At 30.2% G+C, this 23,537-nt stretch overlaps 2 protein-coding genes and 1 non-coding gene across 8 annotated transcripts; all 3 read right to left on the bottom strand.

Annotated features, from left to right (window-relative positions):
- Positions 1 to 2,852: 2,852 nt before the first annotated feature.
- LOC105427784 (lipase 3-like) lies at positions 2,853 to 8,627 on the bottom strand. Of its 5 annotated transcripts, XM_089079527.1 has the most exons (10): positions 8,502 to 8,627; positions 7,623 to 7,744; positions 7,422 to 7,564; positions 6,617 to 6,815; positions 5,580 to 5,694; positions 5,262 to 5,502; positions 4,947 to 5,105; positions 4,664 to 4,748; positions 4,271 to 4,413; positions 2,853 to 4,029 (listed from the first exon to the last, which is right to left on the bottom strand). In XM_089079527.1, exons 3-10 carry the CDS (start codon positions 7,446 to 7,448, stop codon positions 3,844 to 3,846), a joined length of 1,155 nt encoding a protein of 384 aa, XP_088935653.1. In that variant the 5' UTR covers positions 7,449 to 7,564; positions 7,623 to 7,744; positions 8,502 to 8,627; the 3' UTR covers positions 2,853 to 3,843. The 5 variants fall into 5 exon arrangements, 4 of the variants coding, with proteins under 4 accessions (XP_088935653.1, XP_011637992.2, XP_011637993.2 ...); XM_011639690.3 differs by having other exon boundaries at positions 7,422 to 7,744; XM_011639691.3 differs by having other exon boundaries at positions 5,580 to 5,679; positions 7,422 to 7,744.
- A 4,110-nt stretch (positions 8,628 to 12,737) lies between these two features.
- TRNAF-GAA (transfer RNA phenylalanine (anticodon GAA)) lies at positions 12,738 to 12,809 on the bottom strand. The gene has a single exon. It is a non-coding gene; the product is annotated as a tRNA-Phe (tRNA).
- Positions 12,810 to 19,435: 6,626 nt separating this feature from the next.
- Positions 19,436 to 21,968, bottom strand: Nacalpha (nascent polypeptide associated complex protein alpha subunit). 2 transcript variants are annotated; one of them, XM_011639693.2, is made up of 6 exons: positions 21,814 to 21,968; positions 20,903 to 21,167; positions 20,477 to 20,596; positions 20,177 to 20,272; positions 19,930 to 20,088; positions 19,436 to 19,691 (listed from the first exon to the last, which is right to left on the bottom strand). In XM_011639693.2, exons 2-6 carry the CDS (start codon positions 21,155 to 21,157, stop codon positions 19,677 to 19,679), a joined length of 645 nt encoding a protein of 214 aa, XP_011637995.1. In that variant the 5' UTR covers positions 21,158 to 21,167; positions 21,814 to 21,968; the 3' UTR covers positions 19,436 to 19,676. The 2 variants fall into 2 exon arrangements, with proteins under 2 accessions (XP_011637995.1, XP_011637996.1); XM_011639694.3 differs by lacking the exon at positions 21,814 to 21,968 and adding an exon at positions 21,531 to 21,755.
- Positions 21,969 to 23,537: the final 1,569 nt, after the last annotated feature.

Genomic DNA, 23,537 nt, shown 5'->3' with positions numbered 1-23,537 from the left:
TAAATTATTCGGATATCCAAATTATTTGGATTTGAAATTTAAATAAAATCTAGATTATTCAGATCTATGTCCAACTCGAAATCGGATTTAAATTTATTCGCTATCCGGATAAGTGAATATGAATTCGAACGAATCTGAACGAATCCTAGTTCAAACTTTGAAAATAAGATGATACTACTGAAATCACCAAATTACGTATATTTACGTATATATATATATATATATATATATTGGTAATCAGTTATTAAATAAACCTATTTGCAATTTACAGTTACATATAAACAACCCAAGAGATTTTTTTTGTTGTATACAACGAATACATTATTTCTGTCGGTGGAATAACACATAATAACGTAACGCGATTGCGTGTGCATCGCGCGCATTGCACAATTGGCAAGAATGCCCCGCTGGAACGCTGAAGCGCATAAAAATGTAATAATGGAATAGTATAGTTTATTGCCTGTGTCAAGATCATATCACGTTATTGTTCCAAGCTCTTTGAACGGCAGCCGAGCAAGGAGCAGGAATAATGAGGTGCCGCGGCGCGGCGCGGCTGCTCAAACATGGCCAATGACGATCCCTACAGGCGAATCATTCCTCCTTTGTTCCTCTCGCGCAATTTTCTTCACAATATCGCGATTTGACATGCGCTCGCGCATGAAGCTTCCCGAGAAGCTCCGGGACATATTCGCAAGGTGCGTCTTTTTCACTTGGGAACAAAATTTAATCAACCGAAATTACAGCGAATCGGTGCAGTTTACTTATCGTCTCCAATTACTTACGCCATTAGATTGATATCGCGCGTGCGCGCGCTCGCGCGCCGATGGAGTTATAATGATCGTCGTTACTCCGATTCATTTGGCGATAAAATTGAATTCCGTCATCAAAAATGCACTTGTCGAAGTCATACTCGTGGTAAGTCTCTCGTTATATACTCCGACGATTAAACTCGTTTCATCTTATCGTCAAATCTGTCCACCACCGTCGTGCCCGATGAATATTTATCTGCAATGTTGCGAAGCAGGAAAAAAGCGACGAAGACCGATCAGACCTGGACGAATAACGATGTGAACAATGATAATGTTATCCTTTGACTTATTGTATCATTCATCGCCGTGTCGCATCCCCGACTCTATAAGCAAAATTTGAATGCATGATTAGATTAGGTCATCAGGTTACACGATTAACAAGTTGATATCGATAAAATATTGCTACTCCTATCTCGGCTTTCCCTGATGGATCGAGGTGTAGAAAAAGTATCATTTCGCGAGAACACCGCAGCCTATCAATTTAATTTTGTCTCCCTCCAATCTCGAAAGACATGTAATCGGTCTCATGATGAGCAATCGCGACACGGATAATCGACTACGTAGTAGTTACTTTGTATTTTTGTAACCTGTTCACATACAGGCTGTCTCAAATAACTCTTACTCGGATACAAATCTATCGACAAAGTGGAAGGAAACGAGTTGAATGACCACTTTTGGCAGTTGATCCTAATTTTTTTATAAATATTTTGATATAATTAAATCGTGGAGGAAAATTTTTTTCTGAAATGCGAAATGCGTTTGAGATGAAATGTAGAATTTTATTTGCCTCCTTGCATCACCCTGTATATACTACAGTAATATATCAGCTGCCTTCTTCGATCCTTCGCGATTATATCCTGTGTAGACGAAGGTGCGAGCAAGTGGTTTTAATCGTACATACAATTTATTGCGCACTTTTTTCTTTCTCTTTTTTTAATGAGCGAGTGATTTAGATCGATCTCTTCCGATCTTCCAGCGAGAGTAACCATCTTCATTACCATAATATACAAAAGTAACAGCGTACTGTTAACCATAAGAAATGAAATTGAATCAATTTTCCTAATAAGACTAAATGAAAACCAAGCTAAATGACAACCAGTTAGCACGATGCATCAATTATTATTGCACCATCATCGATCATATCGCTATTATTTCAGAACTCATTCTTGACACGTCCATACTAATCTATGTTGCGTGAGATAGGACCTATCACTTCGTAATAATTAAGTGAATTTTAAGATAATAAGTAAGATTAAGTGAATTTTCAATTATAAAGATTTGCATGTAACAATCGCACACATTTAAAGTAGAAGTAATATGTAAAGTAGCTTGTTCACCAAAGAGTTCTATATATCTAGTTTCGTTTATACGATTACACGCAGCGTGTATTTGAGCGTTAATCTTGTTTTTATCGTGTCCGTAAAAAGTATTATCCCAAACGAGCAAATATAATTAATGAACGAACAAATAATAACTGAAAGTAGCACATTGAGGGCTATCAATATAAGAAATGTACAGACTTGGCGTATAGTCGAAATTCAGATAGCAATATTTTAATAACTTGGAATATTCATTACGGCACGTAATGAATATTCGCGTTTATCACTATTTTGAATCGTAATCGCTGGTCATCACGTCAACACGCGCGCGCAAACAATTTTTCTCGCACGCGCGAAACCGTGCGATGTAATTTACGATTAACGCAACATTTTTCGCGACGCGATCACCCCTCGAATTCACGACCGACCGTCTTCATCACCGTAACACGCGCGCGAGATAAGATGGAAGTATTATATCTTCTTCACGGACATCGACGAAGCTGTGTGCTTTCGGTATAATTTTGTCATTAAACCTCTCCCCCCTTCCCGCCACTCTTCTTTGCACCTTTTCTCTTTTTCTCCCGTTGCATCTCGTTGCAGTTGTTGAAAAGTTGCAGTTGTTGAAGATAGGAAAGCGATATATAGGGAACGGATAATAATCTCTTATCGCTCGAAGCTGATTTTCTGAAAATTCTTAAAGATTCACGAAATAAATAAAGAGATATTAAAGAAAATGTATCTCTCTTTTTTTTTATGTTATGTGTTAACAAATAACTAAAGAATGATTATATTTCTAATTCATAACGCGGATAAATTATTTTAATTCGTCATATTTGCATTTTGAATTTTAAATTAATTCTAGTTTACACATAAAATCGCAATCAAAGATCATTGCACGTTCGTTTTCCTGTCAACAAAATCACAGCTCAAGTGCTTCAGTTTTCAACTCCTTTTTCTTTCAACTATTATTTCTGACTTTTTCAAAAGTACCGGTAAATACATTTCGGAAAACGCGCGAAATTGTTCCGCAATGCGTCTCAACGCTTTGAGATTCGAAGCTTGAGTCTCGTCAAATCTTCATCATATATAGATCCGTCCCTGACAGAGTAGAGACGGAAGACGGGAAGCTGGCCAAGCGGCAGAAGAAGAACGAGGACCTCGGATTCAGCGATGATAATGATTCCGACGATGATAGACGGCTCGTTATTATTATACGCGTTCGCGCGAGGTAGAGAGGAAGACAGGCGGCTGGCGCGTTCGTGTTTTAGAGCTGGGAGCGATCGGTCGACGCCATTACTCACACCGTTTGCGCCTGCCACATGGTCTGATAGGTCTCTTCTCATCCTTATCTTTTTCTCTTTTCTTCCTATCTCTCTTCCTTTCTTCGTTCTTGCACTCTCGCTTCTGTCCGACTATTCTTTTAACTCTTTCGTCTTCTCTCTCTCTCTCTCTCTCTCTCTCTCTCTCTCTCTCTCTCTCTCTCTCTCTCTCTCTCTCTCTCTCTGATTTATCCTTTTTTTTTGTGATTCATAGTAGTCATAATGTAAACATATATTTGTAATAATTAAGCATAAATATTTATAATAATGCATTTAATATATATAAAGATATAAAGATGTCGAAATCAATCGAAGTTACGTCAATGCATTATTTGCATGAACATTTTTTTACTACTTTAAGTAATTTCAAAACGTGAAGATCTTAGGATTTTCTATTCATTGAGTAGATTTATTTCGTATATTTTGTTTAGCATTAAACTTTCGTATCAATTCTAATATATGATCATATAAAAGAGTTTTTGCATCAATTGCCCAAAGGAAATCTATATGATTAAAAAATTTATATGGGACTTTCTCAATTAGTAAAACGTTTGGCAGTCGTTTACTAAGTTCCAACGTATTCTGAAAATAAAAAATATAAAGAAAAAACATTATTACTAATGAAATAATTTAATCGTATGAAAATAAGTCATCTCCGACCAATGTAAAGTAACTGTTTTCCTTTTTATTTTGAATAATACTCAATTAGATTGTGTGTTTCATGTTGTTAACAATTATATAATCATTGTTTTATTATAAGTATGTTAAATTTTGCTTTTTATTTCTCTATCAGGCAACCAAAAATTATAAGAATTGTTATTACCTTTTCCGTAGCAAGTACATCATTAGCAGCATAAAATAAAATTATCGGAGCTGTAATCTTTTCGACATCGTAACTTGGAGGTATTTTCTGTTTATATCGTTCATAATTTTCAGTTATTCCGTAATCATACCTTCGAAAATCACCTATAATTTTATATTAATTGTATATCTATATAAATATGATCTATATATAAAAAATTTAGAAGTTTAATATTTGAAGAAAGAAGGTCAAAGATATTAAATAATATATATTTATACGCACACAATTGTGAAATTATTTGCAGAAAAATATTAATTGAAATTTCTCAATAATGTTTTACCCTTTATCAATGGAAATATTTTACTGTAACAATATATATCAATTAAAATATTTTATATGAAAGGAAATATTCACCCGCATGAAAATTTTGATAATAATGATCAAATGTGTGTAGAGAACCACCAGCTGGAAAATGAGCAAATATCTTTGGTAGGAATATCTATAATAAATGTAATTAATAAAGATAACAAAGTCGGAGTATTTAATTACAAAAAAGAAGTGAATAACATCGTTATAGTTGAAGTAAATAATAATTGTGAAGAATGAACAAATTCGTTAATATAAAATTATGAAAGCTGTTTACAAACGTTATACATTATATTATTTATGGTACTGTGTCCTTTTATATATAACTTACGGTATTAAGTTGCGCTGGATCAGAACCGAACAGTAAAAATAGTATAGTAACGCAAATAAACTGAGTCATCGCATTATAATTACATAACGTTCTTGCTATCGTAACAGTGACTAAAGATTGTGGGAACAAATCATATATTTCCCGCTTTTCTAAAACTTCCTGGAATGTATTAAATAAACATTAAAATATTAACTTATGATAATATTAATATTACGAATATTTTCAATACGTAATGCACAAAACTGATGACTGTTTAATCTTCGATTATATCTTAAAAATTATTGCTTGAAATGAAAGCTAGATTTTGATATTTACCTTTATTACTGGAGAAAGATTAAAAACATTAAACGTAGAAGTTTCTTTAATATTAACAACAACTGGAGCCAGACAAATAGCCATTTTTATTTTTGCATTGTATTCCGGTTTCATTGACAAAAGAGTGAATAATGAAGTCGTTCCCATGGAATGACCGATATAATATAAATCTTTTTGTTTTGTATAATTAAAAATGTAATTGAACATCGCCGGCAGATCTCGCGTTCCTACTTCGTGAAAACTAAAAATCAAAAATTACATGATATTATATTTAAAAAGACTTATCTGCTCTCCTCTTTTTTTGGCCATAACATTTACCTGTATTGCCAAAATTTGCGTTCATATGTCGTCATATTCACATGCGATCTACAATATGTGTTTCCTCTCATATTTCCAATCCATATATCATATCCTTGATCTGCTAGTAAAAATGCTACAATATATGATGACAAGATGATGATGATGATACAAATAATAATATATATATAATCCGATAAAGATTCGTGGCATATATAGCTGGGCAAAATCTTAGGTCTACGCCTATTCTTTTTTTAAATTTAATTAAATAAATTCAATAAATCGTTTCTAAACTCTCGTTCGCAATTACAGGTCGTTTATTTGTGAATCCAAAAAACGTAACAGTTGAATGATATATCTAATCTCTCCAATAATATTTTAATAATAATTAGAAACTTGTACGAAACTTATATTATTGGGGAAATTAGACATATCGTCCGATTACTACGTTTTTCGGATCCGTAGGTAAATGGCCTGTGCGAAAGTTTAGAAATGATTTATTGAATTTATTTAATTAAATTAAAAAAATAGAGATCTTGATTGACTATATGTGCAACTTTAATATCTGTAATAATATCCTGATATAAGTGCACAACATGCAGAATATGCCAAAATTTATGAAACATAGCATTATTTTTTCTCAAATTTAGAACCAATTTTTTTTTAAGCGTTAATATTCCTCGTTATACTTTAAAAATTAGAATATTTTAATATGTATACGTGTAGTTTTAATATATGTATAGTTTTAGTAATTAAATTTAAAATTCTATTTAATTCCATTTTAAATTAAAAAGTAACCAATATACCATTATTTATTTACATGTAATTTAATGAAAAAATTTTTTTATTTTCAATAATTTACATCAACATAATACTACATTAAAGTATTAATAATATTTGAGTTAAAAGAATTGAAAATAAAATTCTTCTTGTAAAAACAATACGATATAGTTTTACACGTGTACGAGTACACGTTAAAACGAGTACACGTTATGTTAAAATCACATTGTGTGTGTTTGTGTGTCACGTACATACATATGTGCACAATAAATACATACCAAGATCTTTATCAGGACCCTGTAGTACCCAACAATGAGATGAAGCCAAAAAACCATGTTGTATGAACACAATTTCCTTTTTCCTTTCATTATCCGATAATGGACTTCCTGATATTCTGTGTATTTTTAAATTATAACCATCTTCTGTTGTGACATCATGCTCTTCAGCGGGATAACCATACTGTTCTACTAAACCAATCTATATAAAGGAATAGCACATGTAACGATGGAGTATCATCATTTCATTTCTGATTTCGATTTACTTCAAATATTTATTAAAAAAATGTTTAAACAATATTCGCAAAAAAAGATTTTAATATTTATAATAATGACAATTTAAGATACCATCCAACATCCGAAAATAAATTAAAATGAATTGAAAACTTCTATCCATTTTAATTCACTTTAATACATTTTGAATTGAAAGAATAGGAAGCACATTGTTTCATAGATTAAAATGGATTGACATGACCCGTGTAATGTTTTTTGGATTAACAGCATAAAAATTTCATAGTTTCAATCCTTTGAGTACATAGACATTGTCTATATATTCAAAGTTTCAACCCTACTTTATGGATTAAACTGGATTCAAAGAATTTTTACTAACTTTAATTGGATTGAAATGGATTGAAAAAGAATTTGGATTTGATCACATGAATCCATTTCTATCAATTTTAATCCATTTCCATCCATTTTATTGGGAAAGTTATCTAACTTAATCTATATTTATTTTGTAATTAGTAAAAATAAATTCAAGTTAATATAAAATTTAGAATCATTTAATTATAAATAATTTTTTACTTACAAAATCCAATATTCTTATGTCAGTCATTCCTTCAATTTTATTAATTTTTCTTACTTTTATTAAACCAGGGTCTTTAGGGAAGAAAAAATTTAAAATATTTTCTTCAAGAAACGACTTGTCTTGTAAGAATTGTGATTTTCCTTCTGAAAATGCAAACATAATAATTACAAATGCAAACAGAATGGATTTCATATCTGATACCGCCATATCAACTTATTTGTAATTCTAGTGTCAAATAGCCCATGAGAAAATCTTTGAGCAATTATTAACAATGTTGCTTTGATATTTTTTATGAGACAACTTGTTTGCACATCCCGTGCAGTCTGCAATGAAAAATGTACGATGAGTACTGATCAGTAATAATTCCAACACAGATATAGTCTATTATTCGAAAAAAATTTCAATTTTTTAGAAACCAATTCTTCATGTCTTTGATAAAATTAATATGGAAATAAAATAGTTAATAGTTAATAAAATAGTTAATACTAAAATCCTACAATCATGAATTTGAAAATAAAAAAAATATATATATATATATTTTACTTTCAAATTCATGATATGTATATATATATATATATATATATATATATATATATATATATGTATATATATATATATATTAGCTCGTTTAAGTTTTTTACTTTAGATTCTTGAATGCTAATTAGTGATATCAAATTTCATACAAGTATAATTTATACTGGAGTTATGACCAGACGAGAGAGAAAGAGAAAGAGAGAGAGAAAGAGAGAGAGAGAGAGAGAGAGAGAGAGAGAGAGAGAAAGCTCACGTGTATTTCACAAAAATTACGCGTCTAACATCAGAATTAATTTAAAACTATGATCAGTTGCGTTTCTCGAAATATATACTCAGTAATGTGCAGTAATGAAACTTAAATTTTTATAAACCTTTTACTGATTATATTTCGTAAAAAAAGTGATATTTTTTTTTTAAACTATTTTATTTCAAATATTTGTACACAATTAAAACATGTTTTTTAAATAATATGTTAAAAAATAATATTTCTTATATTATACTTCTTTTTCAAAGATATAACTGTTGTGATAATAATTAGATACTTACAACTAGAAGCTCCTATCGCTTTCGAAACAATATCATTTCCTGGTGACCATTGTGCTAAATGTTCGGTGCGCAGCTCAAATAATTAATATGTTTACACGAGCTTCTAACTTTAACTTATTGATGTTATTGATGTTATGACTCCTATTTAAGTAAGTCACGTATTTTACTCCCACCAAGCTGTAATAGCATAATTGAAGTGAGTCAAGGATTTCTACTAGTATTAAATGCTTTAAAGATTTTTATCAATATAAAATTATGAAAAATTGGATGCTGTGATAAGATTGTAATTTAAAAGTACATGACTAAGTTAATAAAGGAAATTTTTAGATAACATTATGAATTTGGAAATCATTAAATATTTATTTGTTAAATATTTATTTGTTAAGTGAAATGTAATATATAACTGAAAGTGAAATTAAAATTTTAGGTTAATATAAATAATGTTATAACGTTATTATAAACGCTTTTTGGTTTCCATTTCTTTTATTTTTTTATCTCTCCTCCTGTATGGCACAAAATACTGAATAATCAACCCTGCAAACAATAAAAAGTTAAGACGTTAATTTTTACGACTGCCATTATCGCCATCCTTATACATTGATAGAAATCTTTAAATCACTTAATATTAGTAGAATTGATATTAATAGAAATCTTTAATTCACTTCATTTGAAAGTTGTTATGCTATTTGGTGAGAGTAAGATAAGTCTAAATGTGTAAAATGTGACTCACTTAAATAGGATATTATAACATCAATATTACACTGCAGCCTTTTACACGTCCTTTTTACATCATGTATGATGTTTTATTTCAAATAAAACTTTTAAAAGCTTTTTTAAAATTGTAAAAATCTTTTCTCTTCAAATTTCCTGTCTCCTTGATAAAATGAAATAAATTCTTTAATAATGTTGCCAAAAATGTAATGTATTAAGAATAACAAAAATTATAATAAAAAATATTGCAAAAAGAATAGATTTTTTAAGTTGAGAAATTTGTAGATTCTTTTATTCTTCTCATAAATTTTTCCTTATTGTAACATTAGGTATTGCAACCTCTAGCTCCGTTACTGCATTAATGAGCAATATTATGAAAAGGTGACAAGGATCAAGAACATCAAGAATATCAAATGAAGTTATTTCCGATAGTCCAATCATAATCGACTTTTATTTTTTCTAGAAGATTTTTATACATTAAAAAGATTGATAATAACACAGCATAATAATTGGAACCCATCACTGTCTGACTGAGAATGATTGATATTTTCATTATTATTGAGATTATAAGCGTAAAATAAAAACTAATGCTACCCATTAGAACTGTTGTATTTTTTCAAGTTTTTAATTCAAAAACTTTAAAAATTACCTAATTTTTATTCGTTTATTTTATAAATATCTATAATTCAGTCAAATGATAAATTATTAAAACATAAACGTATGCATCTGTTGATGTCTATAATAGCGCATAAATATGCAAACCTAAGCATTACATACACATATAAATGTGTACATCTATATATATGTTGTGTACATGTATATGTGTATTTATGTATGCATGCGTATGTGTTTTAATTTTATGTTGCATTAATCGAAAATACAAATTGTTTTCAAAGATACCATTATATAATATTCATATTGTTAATTCGCATACTTGTCACAACACTAGATTTAGATCACATCAACCGAGTAGTTCAAGTCTTTTTCAGATGTGTCGTTCAATATGCTCAAACTCAACAACTGCACAAAAAATTATAATTTTATAATAATTAATATATTGAAATTTCTCTCTATCTATATATTAATTATATTACCAAGATCTTTTAACAAACTGTCAGATACAAAAATATACAAATATTAAATTTTTTAATATTGAAACAGTTCATCTCTATTTTAGGATATATGTTTTTGATTATATTTCATAAAAGAAGTCATGCAATAAAATATTTCTTCCTAAAACTATTTCAAATACTTGTATACAATTAAAACATGTTTTTCATAATATATTAATAATATGTTAAATAATATGTTAATATGATATATCTTATATTATACTTCTTTTTCAAAAGATATAAAAACTGTTGTGATAATAATTAGATACTTACAACTGGAAGCTGCTGTCACTTCCGAAATAATATCATCTGCTGGTGACCAATGTGCTAAACGTGCACAGCTCAAACAATTAGCACGGGTTTTTAACTTCTAATTTAGTAATATTGATGTTATAACTCTTATTTAAGTGAGTCACACATTCAGTCAGGCTTAGTAGATGAAAAATTAGATGCTTGCTTGTGATAAGATTGTAATCTAAAAGAACGTGATTAAGTCAACAAAGGGAACTTTTAGGTAACATTATGAATTTGGAAATCATTAAATATTTGTTTGTTCAGTGAAATGTAATATATAACTGAAAGTGAAATTAAAACTGAAAGTGAAGTTAAAATTTGGGTTATTGTAAATAATGTTGTAACGTTATCATAAACGCTTTTTGATTTCCATTTCTTTAATTTTTTTATCTCTCTTTCTGTATGGTACAAAATACTGAATAACCAATTCTGCAAACAATAAAGAGTTAAGACATTTAATTTTTTCGACATTATCGCCATCCTTATGCTGCAGCCGTTTACATGTTTTTTTTTACATTGATGTAGTAACTCTAAGCTTCTTTATCAAACGACTTTGAGTTATTACATCGATGTAGTAACTTTGTCATAAAATAGCGTTTACATGGCGTTTAAATCGGACTATGTAAATATAGTAAATAGTTGTTTCACGGGCAAAATTAATTCCTTTTGCATAGATTTACATAAAGACTTAAATTCTTTTTTTGTAGCACAAAAGAAGCATTGAAATTTAATAGAGCACTTATTAATGTATTAATAATATATAATCTTTACCTATTAAGTGTAATAAAATTTGCATATGCATTTATAAAATAAATAATAACAAATATATTTATATATGATAATCCATATTTCAAATTTTTAACAACTTGTATTTTTAATCTATGATTCTATATTCTATTTTATATATCTCTCAAAAGACATTTTATATTGCGTCAATATTCTTTCCCTATCATTTCCCCTCCCCCTCTCTCTCTCTTTCTCTCATATTTTTCGTTCCCTTTTCTTTTAACTATCTTCTTCTCTTTGACTTTTGCTCTTTCTCGCACAATATTCTCGTTTACTTCTCCCATCCTCTCCTCCACCCTTTTTCGCCTCCGGTTCTAACTTTCATACACGAGATCTGACGGCTGTATCTTATCTCCTTAGGGCGCGTATTTTATTTGGCGCACCCTTCAATTACCTCGTACGTAATTCGAATGAAGAAGAACAATTGCTATATTAGATGCTCGCCAGGTGGGTGTGTTAATATATTTTATTCGTGCACATGATCGTAACCGTTTGACGCAACGATTTATTATTTTCTCCAAAACATACATGCACATCGTTTGCTGCGCCGATAGATGCACGCGTCAATCTTTCATTTATGAAAAGTCGAATTTTGTTAAAGTTAAAAGTTGTCTATTTAAATCTGTTTATGTATAATATAAAGAGTTTATATAAAAAATATAAAAAAAGAGTCAATTATAAGCACACAAACAAGAAATTAGAATTTATGTTTTCTTCATCGACGTTGGCATCATCAATCACCTAACTTTTTTTTTACGGAGAAAAACGATTTTATTCAATATTCAAATCCTTTCTAAAAAAAGGCATGACATCGATATTCGCATCTCTCGAAGTTATTGCCGTTTTTTCGCGATGTCGATTGGTTCTCTCGCTGGACTAACTTCGTGAATAGCTGTCATTGTATTAATCTCACAGAGGATCAAATTTTGACAATTGTGTACCAAGAAGTTAAAAATATTAGTGTAACAGTAGTATAATAGTATTATATTAATTTTTGCTCTTATGTTAAAAAAGATAAATAGCGCGCGCGTAGATCGCGTTTGTAATGTCTATTTTATATAAATATTACAATACATAGATATAGGTCGAGTACATGTTAACTAACAAACTACAACGCGAAACATGACATTTCTTTGGCAAGCAGGATCTTGGTTGCTAAAGTCTTTTCAATATGAAATAAATTCAATTAATTATATTACCAATTACGTGCCGCTTTGGTTTAGCAGACTTTCAACGTAGTGACTCTATAATAATTCGATGATCAATATTATTGATATCGATTAAAACTCCTTTTATTATCCCCCTCATCAGAAATATATATTGCGAAAAATATCACCTCAGCCAGGGATCAAACCTGGATCACCTGCTTTTCGGGCAGGCATCTTATCCACTAGACCACTGAGGCTGATGTTTCGCGTTGTAGTTTGTTAGTTAACATGTACTCGACCTATATCTATGTATTGTTTACTCGCACGTCGGCTGAAAAAAGACGTTTGACTTATCTGAATATTGCGATAAATATTACCATAGCCTCAGATTCGCCCCGTTTATCCACTTCGTTTAAGATTTGTTTCCATCATTAAAACATATGTTGATATTTAAAGGAAATATTGATTTTCTTAGAACATAAAGATGAATGTATTAAAGATAAAAAAAGTAATGTTGTATATAATTATTATAACTTTTCATATACTCGTATTATAGAACTCATTCGACCGTCTGTACGGCTCCGTTTTCAATTAAGATGAAGATAAGCGCGTCTAGATTACGATTATTTATAGGCATATATGAATATTTAAATAAGTATCTTCATATATGGATTGTTTCGTAATAAATTCATAATCGTAAGTAAGTTGGAAACGTTTATAGCATATCGTACATTTGTTTCATATAGAATTTTTCCACTGATTATAAACTTGAGATTTATTTGATTACACTGACATAAAACTCGATTAATTATAAGGATCATAAGCATGATCTTACACAAAAAATTAAAAATTATTTTGAAGAAATAAAAGCAATTATAAAAAAATAATTTCACTTCAATATTTTTCACTTTTTATCCAATTCGTACGAATAATTTTGCAGACAGACAAGATAGATCAGCGGATAATCACGATCATTGAGTATGCAAACCTTGATCTGTTATTCTTGCACAAACAAGGTAGATCACAATTACTGAGTCTGTAAACCTTGACTTATTAAAAGTATTTATGTTATATTATGTAATGTGTATAAAGTTTAATATATTTCAAAATTTGTATAAATCTTTATTTATAAACGTTGTTGAAACGTTTATAAATAAAGATTTATTATTTATTTTTATATATAATATATTATTATATATAATATATTATATATAATATATTATTTATTAATATATAATTTTTACATATATTACGAACAAGATGGAAGATTTATCATATATCTGGTCTATCAAGTTATTCAATCATTAGAAAGTTATTGCAAAGTTTACAAAGTATGTAAAATATTAAATACATCTGCTTGAATTAAAAATTTTATAAATTTTAAGATACAAAACTTAATGTTTGTTTAATAATTTCTTAATAACTATAATAACTTTGTCAACAGACTTCTTTAATTCGTAATGTGTTTCTAATCTACATTTGATGGTTTGTTCAAATATATGTATTCAATTTCACACATACACACACACTCGCGCGCACGCGCGCGCACACACATGATGCGCTAATTCTGACTAGCAACTTTTTCCTGATATACAATATTTTTCATGATATACTAATAACTGAATGAAAATCCACAGATAACTTTGTCGTAGCATAATTCTACAAAAAAAATCATAGAAACTTTTTCTTTAATTTGCAAAGAAATGTTCATATTTTATAATAATTATGATATTTGCAAAAAAATTCATACAAGTCCATAATGTGCGATAAATTAAGTAATTTTTTGCGGGACGTAATACGTTCTTACTTTTGAAAAAATGGCAGAAGAAAGGAAGAATAATTTCAATAATAATTGCTTCTTAAAGTACAAACTTTACTCTCAAAAATTAAAAAACAAAAATCTTTCAAATAATTTTTGGCTAAATTATAGTTACTTATATTTAAATTTTTATATAAATTTGTCTATGCGATAATTTTGTTGACCAGTGTACTTTTGGTACATTCAAAATCATTAACTTTAAAAGTGCAACTTCATATTTTTATTATTGTAATAAATTTAACATACATATTGAGAATATACTAATGAACTAGTTAATAAATTTTCCAGCAATATATTCACGACACACACACACACACACACACACACACACACACACACACACACACACACACACACACACACACACACACACACACACACATATATATATATATTGTTTCAGAAGATATTTGAAAGTTGCTGATCTCCCTCTTTGACAAATGTTATTCTATTTTTAAAATATGGCTTTTCTCTACACCCTTTGTGTGCATCCAGATGACATAGAAATGGTACAAATATTTAAGTTTATCAAAAATTTTATTAATGACAAACTGATAATTGAAAAATTTCTCCTTTATTTATATTTAATAATGGAAGATATTTATTAGATTCGAAAAAATAAACGGAGACCGACTACCAAGACACTTAGTCTGCACGACCGCGACGGCTCCTCTCTGTTAGGTGTTATATTCCGAATCTCTTTCATGACCGCTTACGGTCATCTAAAATTCTTACAGCTCGGCCATTCTGACATTATATTCGTCTCGAATGTACCGAGTCTTCATCTATCGGAATTTTATCTGAAACTTAGAGCTTCTGCTCCCCGAGTTCGTTCACTTAGAACGACACATACTGAATTGGAATACTTTTACTCCCCGAATTCGTTCACCTAGAATGACACATACTGAATTGGAGTACTTTTACTCTCCGAATTTGTTCATTCCGAACAACACACAAACGACACACAAATCGACTGAATTCTCTCTGTCAGGTAACATATCTGTATCCTCTCTGAGGTAACATGGGCTGTATCCCATATACTTCTGAGCTAAAAGATATTTATTAGATTCAAAAACGGAAAAATAAACGGAAATCGACTGGATTTGAATTCGGGATCCCTCGCTTTACTACCAAGACACTTAGTCTGCACGACCGCGACGGCTCCTCCCTGTTAGCTGTTTAATCCGAATCTCTTTCATGACCGCTTACGGTCGTCTAATTCTTACAATAAAAATTATTATTTACACAAAAAAATAAACTTTTTAAGGATTGAATTAATAAAATATCAATAATAATTTGAATAACAATTAATTATTACAATCATGCATTTTACGATTAAATTAAATACAACTTTAAATGAAAATTTAATTTTATAAAACTTCTTTAATTTAATAAGATAATATCCCGGGAAAAAAGTTTATCTAATTATATATAATTATATATAATTTTGTAGATCTAATTATATATGGATTTCGACCTGATCTAATTATAAATAAATCTAATTATAAGTAGATAAAATTGTTTATAATTATATATGAACAGATCAAATTATGCATATTTATGACGACAAAATTACGATTGCGTTCCGATATTTACTTTTTATATTTCCTTTTTATTTTTTTATTTACGTTATATTTACTTTTTTAATATCTTTTATAAAAAAAGAGATGTTAAGTCGATTTCTCGCATTTCTCGAAGTTTATTGTTGCCGCTTTTCCGCGATGCTGATTGGTTCTTTTGCTGTGCTAATTTCGTGAGTTATGTCAATTTACAAATGACAATTTATAAAAGGCGGGCGAGGTTAGTAGCGAATGAAACTTTGAATCGGTTTTAAAGAACAAAGATAAGATGAACAATGAACGAATGAGTTTCTATTTTTCATCACGACGGTTCAGTACATCGCTACTATCAACGAATAATATAAAAATACATAATATGAAAAGTTTAGTGGCGCGCGCTACGCGCGCGCCCGTTATGTTCTAGTACCTAAAAAAAAATGTGCAGGTCATACACAAATCTGAAAATAATTTTATTGAGTTATCAAAATAATTATATGCGACGTTTTAAATTGATCGCTATCAACATTTCTTCAATATTATTTTATTATCATTACATGTACTAAGTCCGTGTGGAAACGAAAAGTTGAGAAATAGCGATTCTCGCGCGAGTTCGCTTCAAAGAATTACGTAATCGCGGAATTTTCTTTTTCAATGAAAATTTGGCGAAATTCGTCACTAATTATACGCTTCATGTCGGGTCCGAGGAGACTTAAGCAGTTCAAAGCCTGGCAAATTTTATCTTGACGAATTATCGATATCGATTCATGTGTCCGACCGATAGACACCGATCGCGAGTGTCTTTCTCCGCTTTGTCAGCCGACTCCATCGTCGTCGCAGATATTCGTAAGAAATAATAATACGACATGGCAGTCGATTTGTACACGACGTTATGAAGATGTCTCCATATAATGAACGACGACGACGATGACGACGATGACGACGACGAAGACGGCGGCATGCGAAGCACTTACGAATCTCACATTTCTACTCTTGATCGTACACATATACACGCGCGTGTACGTTGCGTGAACGGACGTGCTGGCGCAGAATTACGCACGTGCACATCAACGTTACACGCATTAGCTGATGGTATACATCTTCGCTGTCAGTTAATCGTTAAGGGAACAATCAGAATCGCTCGGACATATCGGTCAGGTTGATTTTTTTTTCCGCGTCTTTTTCCCTCTTTTCTTCTTTTTCATTGTCTCTCTTTTACCTTTTTTCTTCTGTTTACAGATGTACTGAGATGATCGATATCTATCGTCAGTATCGATATCTTGATTATATCTTGAATAATACTAATAATAGTATTATTTAATAATAATACAAATGATGAAATGACAGTCTTCATATGAGGAAATGTTTCGTAGAATAATAAATACAAAAAGAAAGGTGAAAGGTTAAAGTGAGGAATTTAAAAATCTAACTAGATATAAGTCTGAAAATAATTTTATTAGATCATCAAAATTGCATAGAATGTTTAAGTATGATGACATGATACTGAAATATTTTTAATATTTTTAATATTTAATATTTCTAATAACCAATTTGAATGTTCCACATAATTATTTTGATTGCTGAACGAAATTATTTTCAAATTTCTGTATTTGGTCAAATTTTTTAATATTTTAACAAAATTCTTCTCTTTATGTAATAGCATTAGAAATTCGTATCGTATCACCTATAATTTTTTCGTTAATTTTTCATTACCTTCTTTTCTTAAAAGAAATATATAAAATTAATTGTAATAATTATTAATTCGCGATGTAAAATGAATTAAGAGAAAGGATAAAAAAAATTTAAGGTCTGCAATCAATTTTCAAGCTCAGAATCTCAGAAGATCGGCAAAACTTTCAGTTACATTCAATACGTCTCAATGATTTTGAGATTTGAGGATTTCATAATGATTTTCTGATACAATTCGACTCCACGTATATGTAGGAACTTATACATTCCCCAAGTGATCTCCCGCACAAATGTTCTCTCCTTTATTACGTGACAATATTGCGAACTCTTCCTGCGGGCAATAATACACCTTAAGATCCGTGCCAGATGTCACCAGCTTGAATAGCAGGTCATATACGGGACCGAAATCTCAAATATTAGCGCGAAATCATAGATGGAAGGGAACGCACATCCTATGCGGCAATATCGCGTCGCAGGCCGACATTGGTCTCTTCTAGCTCTTGCTCTTTCATCTTGTGGATATTCGGTGATGACACGTGTGCGAAACGGCTTATAAAATTTCTCGCGAACACATCGTAGAACAAAGGATACATCCATATATATTTTTTCACATCCGCTTTGAAACAGCAATTTGATGCAATATATCTATGATACATTCATTGTTTCTAATCTAAATTATAACAGATATTTGTGTAAAATAATTTAAGAATATGTCATCATTATAAACACAATAATATCTATAGATCTAAACAGCTTTGTTCCTCTAAACGAAAGTCCACATTTTTTTCCAGAAAATTAAAAAAATATTAAATAAATTTAGAGATGAAGAAAAATAATGGCATAAAACTTTAACTCGCGCGTGTATGTGTGTAATTATAATATTCAGATAAAAACTTAAAACAAAATATCAATATTGATATTTGTTGTTAAATTTGTTAACAAATTTATAAAATTGCAATTGGTCAATTCCAATAGAATAATCGACCGATTAAATTAATCGGAGGTAGTGAAAGTGCTCCTAAATGTATATTTCATACTATACTTCTAAATATTTTTTAAATGTTTTATATTATATATATATATATATATATATATATATATAGAAACTTGCGACATCATCTTAAGTTACTTGTGATGCGTGACATTTTGTGTTAGCGTCATACATAAATCCACTTAAAATTATATTTACGAGAAAAACACAAATTTCTTAAATATCTGTTCATATTTAAATATTATTTCATACATCATACCGGATTGATTGATTCAATGATCTTCGCGGTCAGATTATTAAATAGAATTGTTATTATGTTTATACTGTCATTTTTATCATTTTTATTCGACATTCTCAGTTATATTATTTGAGGCACGTTGTATATAAATTATCAATACTCAAAATTAAATATATAAATTTTAGAAGGGCGATTGAATATTAACGGATATGTATATGCGCGTACAATTTGTACATTTTTTATCTTTTCTTATCTGGCACAGATTATCCTATTTGCCATTATATTATCGATATTAAAAAACATCATCTTTTTCATAACACAATTCCACAATTCTTAATATTTCAATCGTAGAAATAACTTTATACATTTTTCTCTTTATTTAAAATATTTATAAAATTTTAAATTTTATAAATATAATTTCTACAAATTTTTTAATAAAATTCTATGTAACTATTATTCACATCATTTATGCTGTGTATAATATCCACAATTTCCTCATTTCTTACAATACAAAATAAACATACAACTAATTTATATATAAAGGAGGGAAGAATAATGCTGACGTTTTTTTAAATGAAAAGTCAAAGATATATAGTGATCTTTATGTATTTTTCTTTTCTTTTAGAATTTTGTATATACATGTGGATTCAATTTTTTGAAATGGTTGTAAATTAATCGATATAACCAATTTTGTCACAAAACTTGGCTTATCCTCTCAATTCAATGAAATAAAAAAGAATTATGCTTCTTTATTTATGATGTACATTTAATGAAATTATGATCTTGGAACACTGGTTAATCCATAGCACATTCTACTTATAAGCAGCTCTATCACATTGTCAATTCCTGAAATAAAGAAAAAAAAAGGATTTAGGATCATTAAGTTTCGTGTTTATCAAACATAAATGTCCAGATAGAAAATGAATCAGTCTGCCAAGATATATTCAACATAATTTTTATTCTGATAATAAAAATGTATTTGCGAAACCATTGGTACAATCATCATGTGATTATATAAAAATATTTAAAATATTAAATATTGTAAAGAACATGTGCATGGAGATATATATATTCTAAAACTTACCATAATAGCATTGACGATGTCATTTTGATTATTCTTAAGAGCTTTAATAGCTTTCCCTCGCGATACATTAGCTTGACACATAACCAAATCAACATCCTTCTCTTCGACACCTGTTTCATCCACCTCTTCTTCAGATTCTTCTTGTATAGGAGCAACAACCTATTATAACAAGAAAAAAAATATCACACATGTTAATAGTGCATTTCAAAATAGATATTGTCCTCTTTTATCTCTAAATCTATCTTACTGTAGTGCTGCCACCAGCTTCAGTGGCTGGTATAACTGGTGGTTCTTTGAATTTCTCAGCTGCTGCTACTTGAGCTTGTTGGCTAAGATCTTCAATCTATAAAAAAGATTATTAATATACAAGATAGGTATTAAGTAATTTATATTAAATTTATATATTAATAATTATTAAACATCAGTCTGCCAAGGTTTTTCAACATTTGATTTCTGTTACAATTTGCGAAACCTGGTAAATCATCACAATAAGGAATTAATAAGCATACAATTTTTATTATTAGACTATCATAGTTATGTTTCTTACCTTGGCTTCACCAAATACTATATATGTATCTGAGGCTGGATTCTTTAAAACATCTGGCTTGTTTATAACAAATAAAATATTCTTTGATTTACGGATAGTCACTCTGTTGACTCCTTGCACCTACATGAGAAACAGAATAAAATTATTGCTTTAGGTAAAATATGAATTTTGAAAGATGATACAGTTCTATATAAGACTAGTCAACTAGTCACTTGGTAGCAGATTTTGAGTTTGATATCAATTTTCCAATATATTCCTCAATACATCCCTTAATTTATATCCCTTAATTTATAAGAATATTGATTAAAAGAATTAAAAATTTGGAAAATATGAAATTATTGTAATCTATTTTGAAAACAATATAAATTAACATATATGCATATACAAATAAGTTTATAAAAATAAAATATTCAATGATTTGCCTACCGGCTTCAATCCCAATTTGCTCATGAGTTTCCTGGCCTTTTTCTCACCACGACTCTGTTTAGCTTTGGATACCATATCAATTGGGAGTCCAGTAACTGTTGTACCAGGGAAGCCGACAGTACCAGGAGTACCAGCATCTTCTAATTCTGGTATAGTGTCATCTGAGTCGGAGTCGGTCGCAGAACCAATACCTACCAATTCCACCTTGGTAGGTTCCGAGCTGGCTGCCTTATCAAGTTCCGTTAATTCTGGCATGTTTAATGACCTATAAAAAGACATTACCATAGAGACTCTTTCTATATAGAAAAGCTGAAATTTAAAAATCCTAAGACTGCACGGTAAAACGAAAGAAGGATTCACCATGTGCAGAGTCGATAGATCATGACCCCACCTAAGGCATAGTTTAGGTCTAAATGATTGTTCGCAACAAAACGCCCAGACTCGCATAAGAAACAATGCAGAAATAATTTGCACGTTTGATATTTCGTGACGGAAGATCGAGAATGCGATCGGTGCGATTTTTTCATATGAATATCATCGTGGATGAATGGATTATGGCGTCCACCAGAACATTCCAAAAAAAAGTTCTAAGCGCGACAGAATTCTTGTATTATTTGTATTCTTTTACCTAATGTTGATTCGTTGCGACGAACTGTAATTACGGATACCACGTTTTATCACCGTCAGATTATAATCGAGATGTTTCGCCGAGACGTTTCACGTCATTATGCGTGAGCACGATAAGAATTGGCGGAAACGGAGCTCCTCGTAAACCCAACGCGATATCATTGACGATAAAATGTATTGCATGATATTATTTGTGCAGGTATTACCGGCCGGGTCCTATTTCGCGATATATAACGATCTTACAATGAATTACACGGTGATGCCAGAAAAATCGTTAGATTTACCTCGTTTGATAGTCCGTCGACGAACGAGTGCTATATTTGTCGTGTATAAACTTAGGTCGATTTATATGCGCGCCTATGTGAGTACAATTAGATGTTTTCAGGAACGCTATCGATGGTTCTCAGGACATGTACATAACCCGCCGAAATTGCATACGCTCGCATTTATATATATAGACAAAGCATTCAATAATAAGTTGTAAGAGCAGTCACAATCGTAAATGTTTGTCTCAATAGCCAGTCAAAAGTATCAATAGTTATTATTGACGTATCTGATCGATTTAACAAACATTTATGACTGTGACTGCATTTACGATTCACTGTAGAATGCCCTTAAGGCTTGTTCTACAATACGTTGCATGCGGCGTCGCAGCCTCAACCATAAGAATTGACTAATCACAGACAAATGTGGGAAGAATACTTGATTGTGATTGGCCCATTCTTATAGCCCACACACACACCACCGATACACGACGCATTGTAGACAGGCCTAAAGGATTTTATGCGAACAAATTTTTAATCATATTTGTGAGAATCATGAACATAAAAACATTTAAACATAAAACATAAGCAGTAAAAAAAATAATTAATCAATAAGGATTATTCCTTGGCTATAACAAACTCTAAGAATAATCGAATATGATCGATCAATTTTTTTACTTCTTAGGATCTCCTATTGTTAATATATTCCTTCTATTGTTAAGCTAACCGACAGGTAACTCGACCATCATGATTGCCAACAACTGAGAAGTAAACTATTTATTATAGATTAGTATTAAAATTTTTGTTTAAGCGAATGATTGTTTAATAATTTTTATTTACATTAATTATCGGATATTACTTATAATTTCATTTACAAAATACCAAAATACCTACAACACGAAAAGAACATTAGGTTAAAAACACACACTACTTTCTGAGCATTGAATTACAGTTGGCATTCCTGCGGGTTAACCGTCGGTTAACTTAAACGAAGATTGGTGAAAGAGGCCCTTAAGGTCTTGCATCCACGATATTAGAAATCGATCCGAGATCTCGGACGGAAAAAATTGACCAATCGCGAAATTAGTAAAGTGACAGAATTATTCAAACGCAATTGGTCAATTCTCTTTTCATCCGAGATCTCAGGTCGATTTCTAGCATCGTTGACATAAGACTTACGTCTTGCTGTTTGCTATTTTCTATTTGCAATGGCCCTATGTCATAAGAAAATTGATTAATCACAATTGATTATTCTTCGACGAAAGAGAATAGTCATTTGTAATTAATTTTCATGAGCCGCTGAAATCGACTGAACAACGCGTATAAAAATAAAAAAATATAATATAAATATAAATAAAATATAAATAAAAAGGATTAGTAGTCAACACGATATACATTTGAAATAGCACATGTCAACAGAATCGCATTTTAAATAAATTTTTGAATGTTAAACATTTGTAGTTAAACTTCAAATTATAAAATTTCAGCCGCTGAAATAAGAGCGACTGTCGCTACAATTGCTTGTTTTAACAATAAATAAAATTGTACTTTTACGGATTTATTAAAAATTTGTCACATGCAAAGACCTTAGTAAACGCGACGACGCATTACAAAATATTACGGAAACGCAAGTCCGGGTCAAGATGATTAAAATTTATAAGTAGATAAATTAATATTAATATCCGAATGACCCAACCTTTCAATACTTATTATACATTGGTCGTAATAATGCATCATCAAAAGGA

The sequence above is a fragment of the Pogonomyrmex barbatus genome, unplaced genomic scaffold (genome assembly GCF_055798465.1).
Source record: "Pogonomyrmex barbatus isolate J1 unplaced genomic scaffold, ASM5579846v1 scaffold3, whole genome shotgun sequence".
In the NCBI taxonomy this organism is placed as follows: Eukaryota; Metazoa; Arthropoda; class Insecta; order Hymenoptera; family Formicidae; genus Pogonomyrmex; species Pogonomyrmex barbatus.
The sequence above is the reverse complement of the archived record's forward strand: the minus strand, read 5'-3'. Positions and strand labels throughout refer to the sequence as shown.

Bases quoted from the DNA above. Each gene is read 5' to 3' on its own strand.
- Nacalpha (XM_011639693.2), bottom strand. From the start codon at position 21,157: ATGCCAGAATTAACGGAACTTGATAAGGCAGCCAGCTCGGAACCTACC. The intron at 20,273-20,476 runs GTAAGAAACATA...TCTTTTTTATAG, and splicing joins TAGTATTTGGTGAAGCCAAG to ATTGAAGATCTTAGCCAACA. The intron at 20,089-20,176 runs GTAAGATAGATT...TTGTTATAATAG, and splicing joins AAGCTGGTGGCAGCACTACA to GTTGTTGCTCCTATACAAGA.
- LOC105427784 (XM_011639690.3), bottom strand. From the start codon at position 7,628: ATGGCGGTATCAGATATGAAATCCATTCTGTTTGCATTTGTAATTATT. The intron at 5,106-5,261 runs GTAAATATCAAA...AATACATTCCAG, and splicing joins ATCTTTCTCCAGTAATAAAG to GAAGTTTTAGAAAAGCGGGA. The intron at 4,749-4,946 runs GTAAGTTATATA...CATTTATTATAG, and splicing joins ATCCAGCGCAACTTAATACC to ATATTCCTACCAAAGATATT.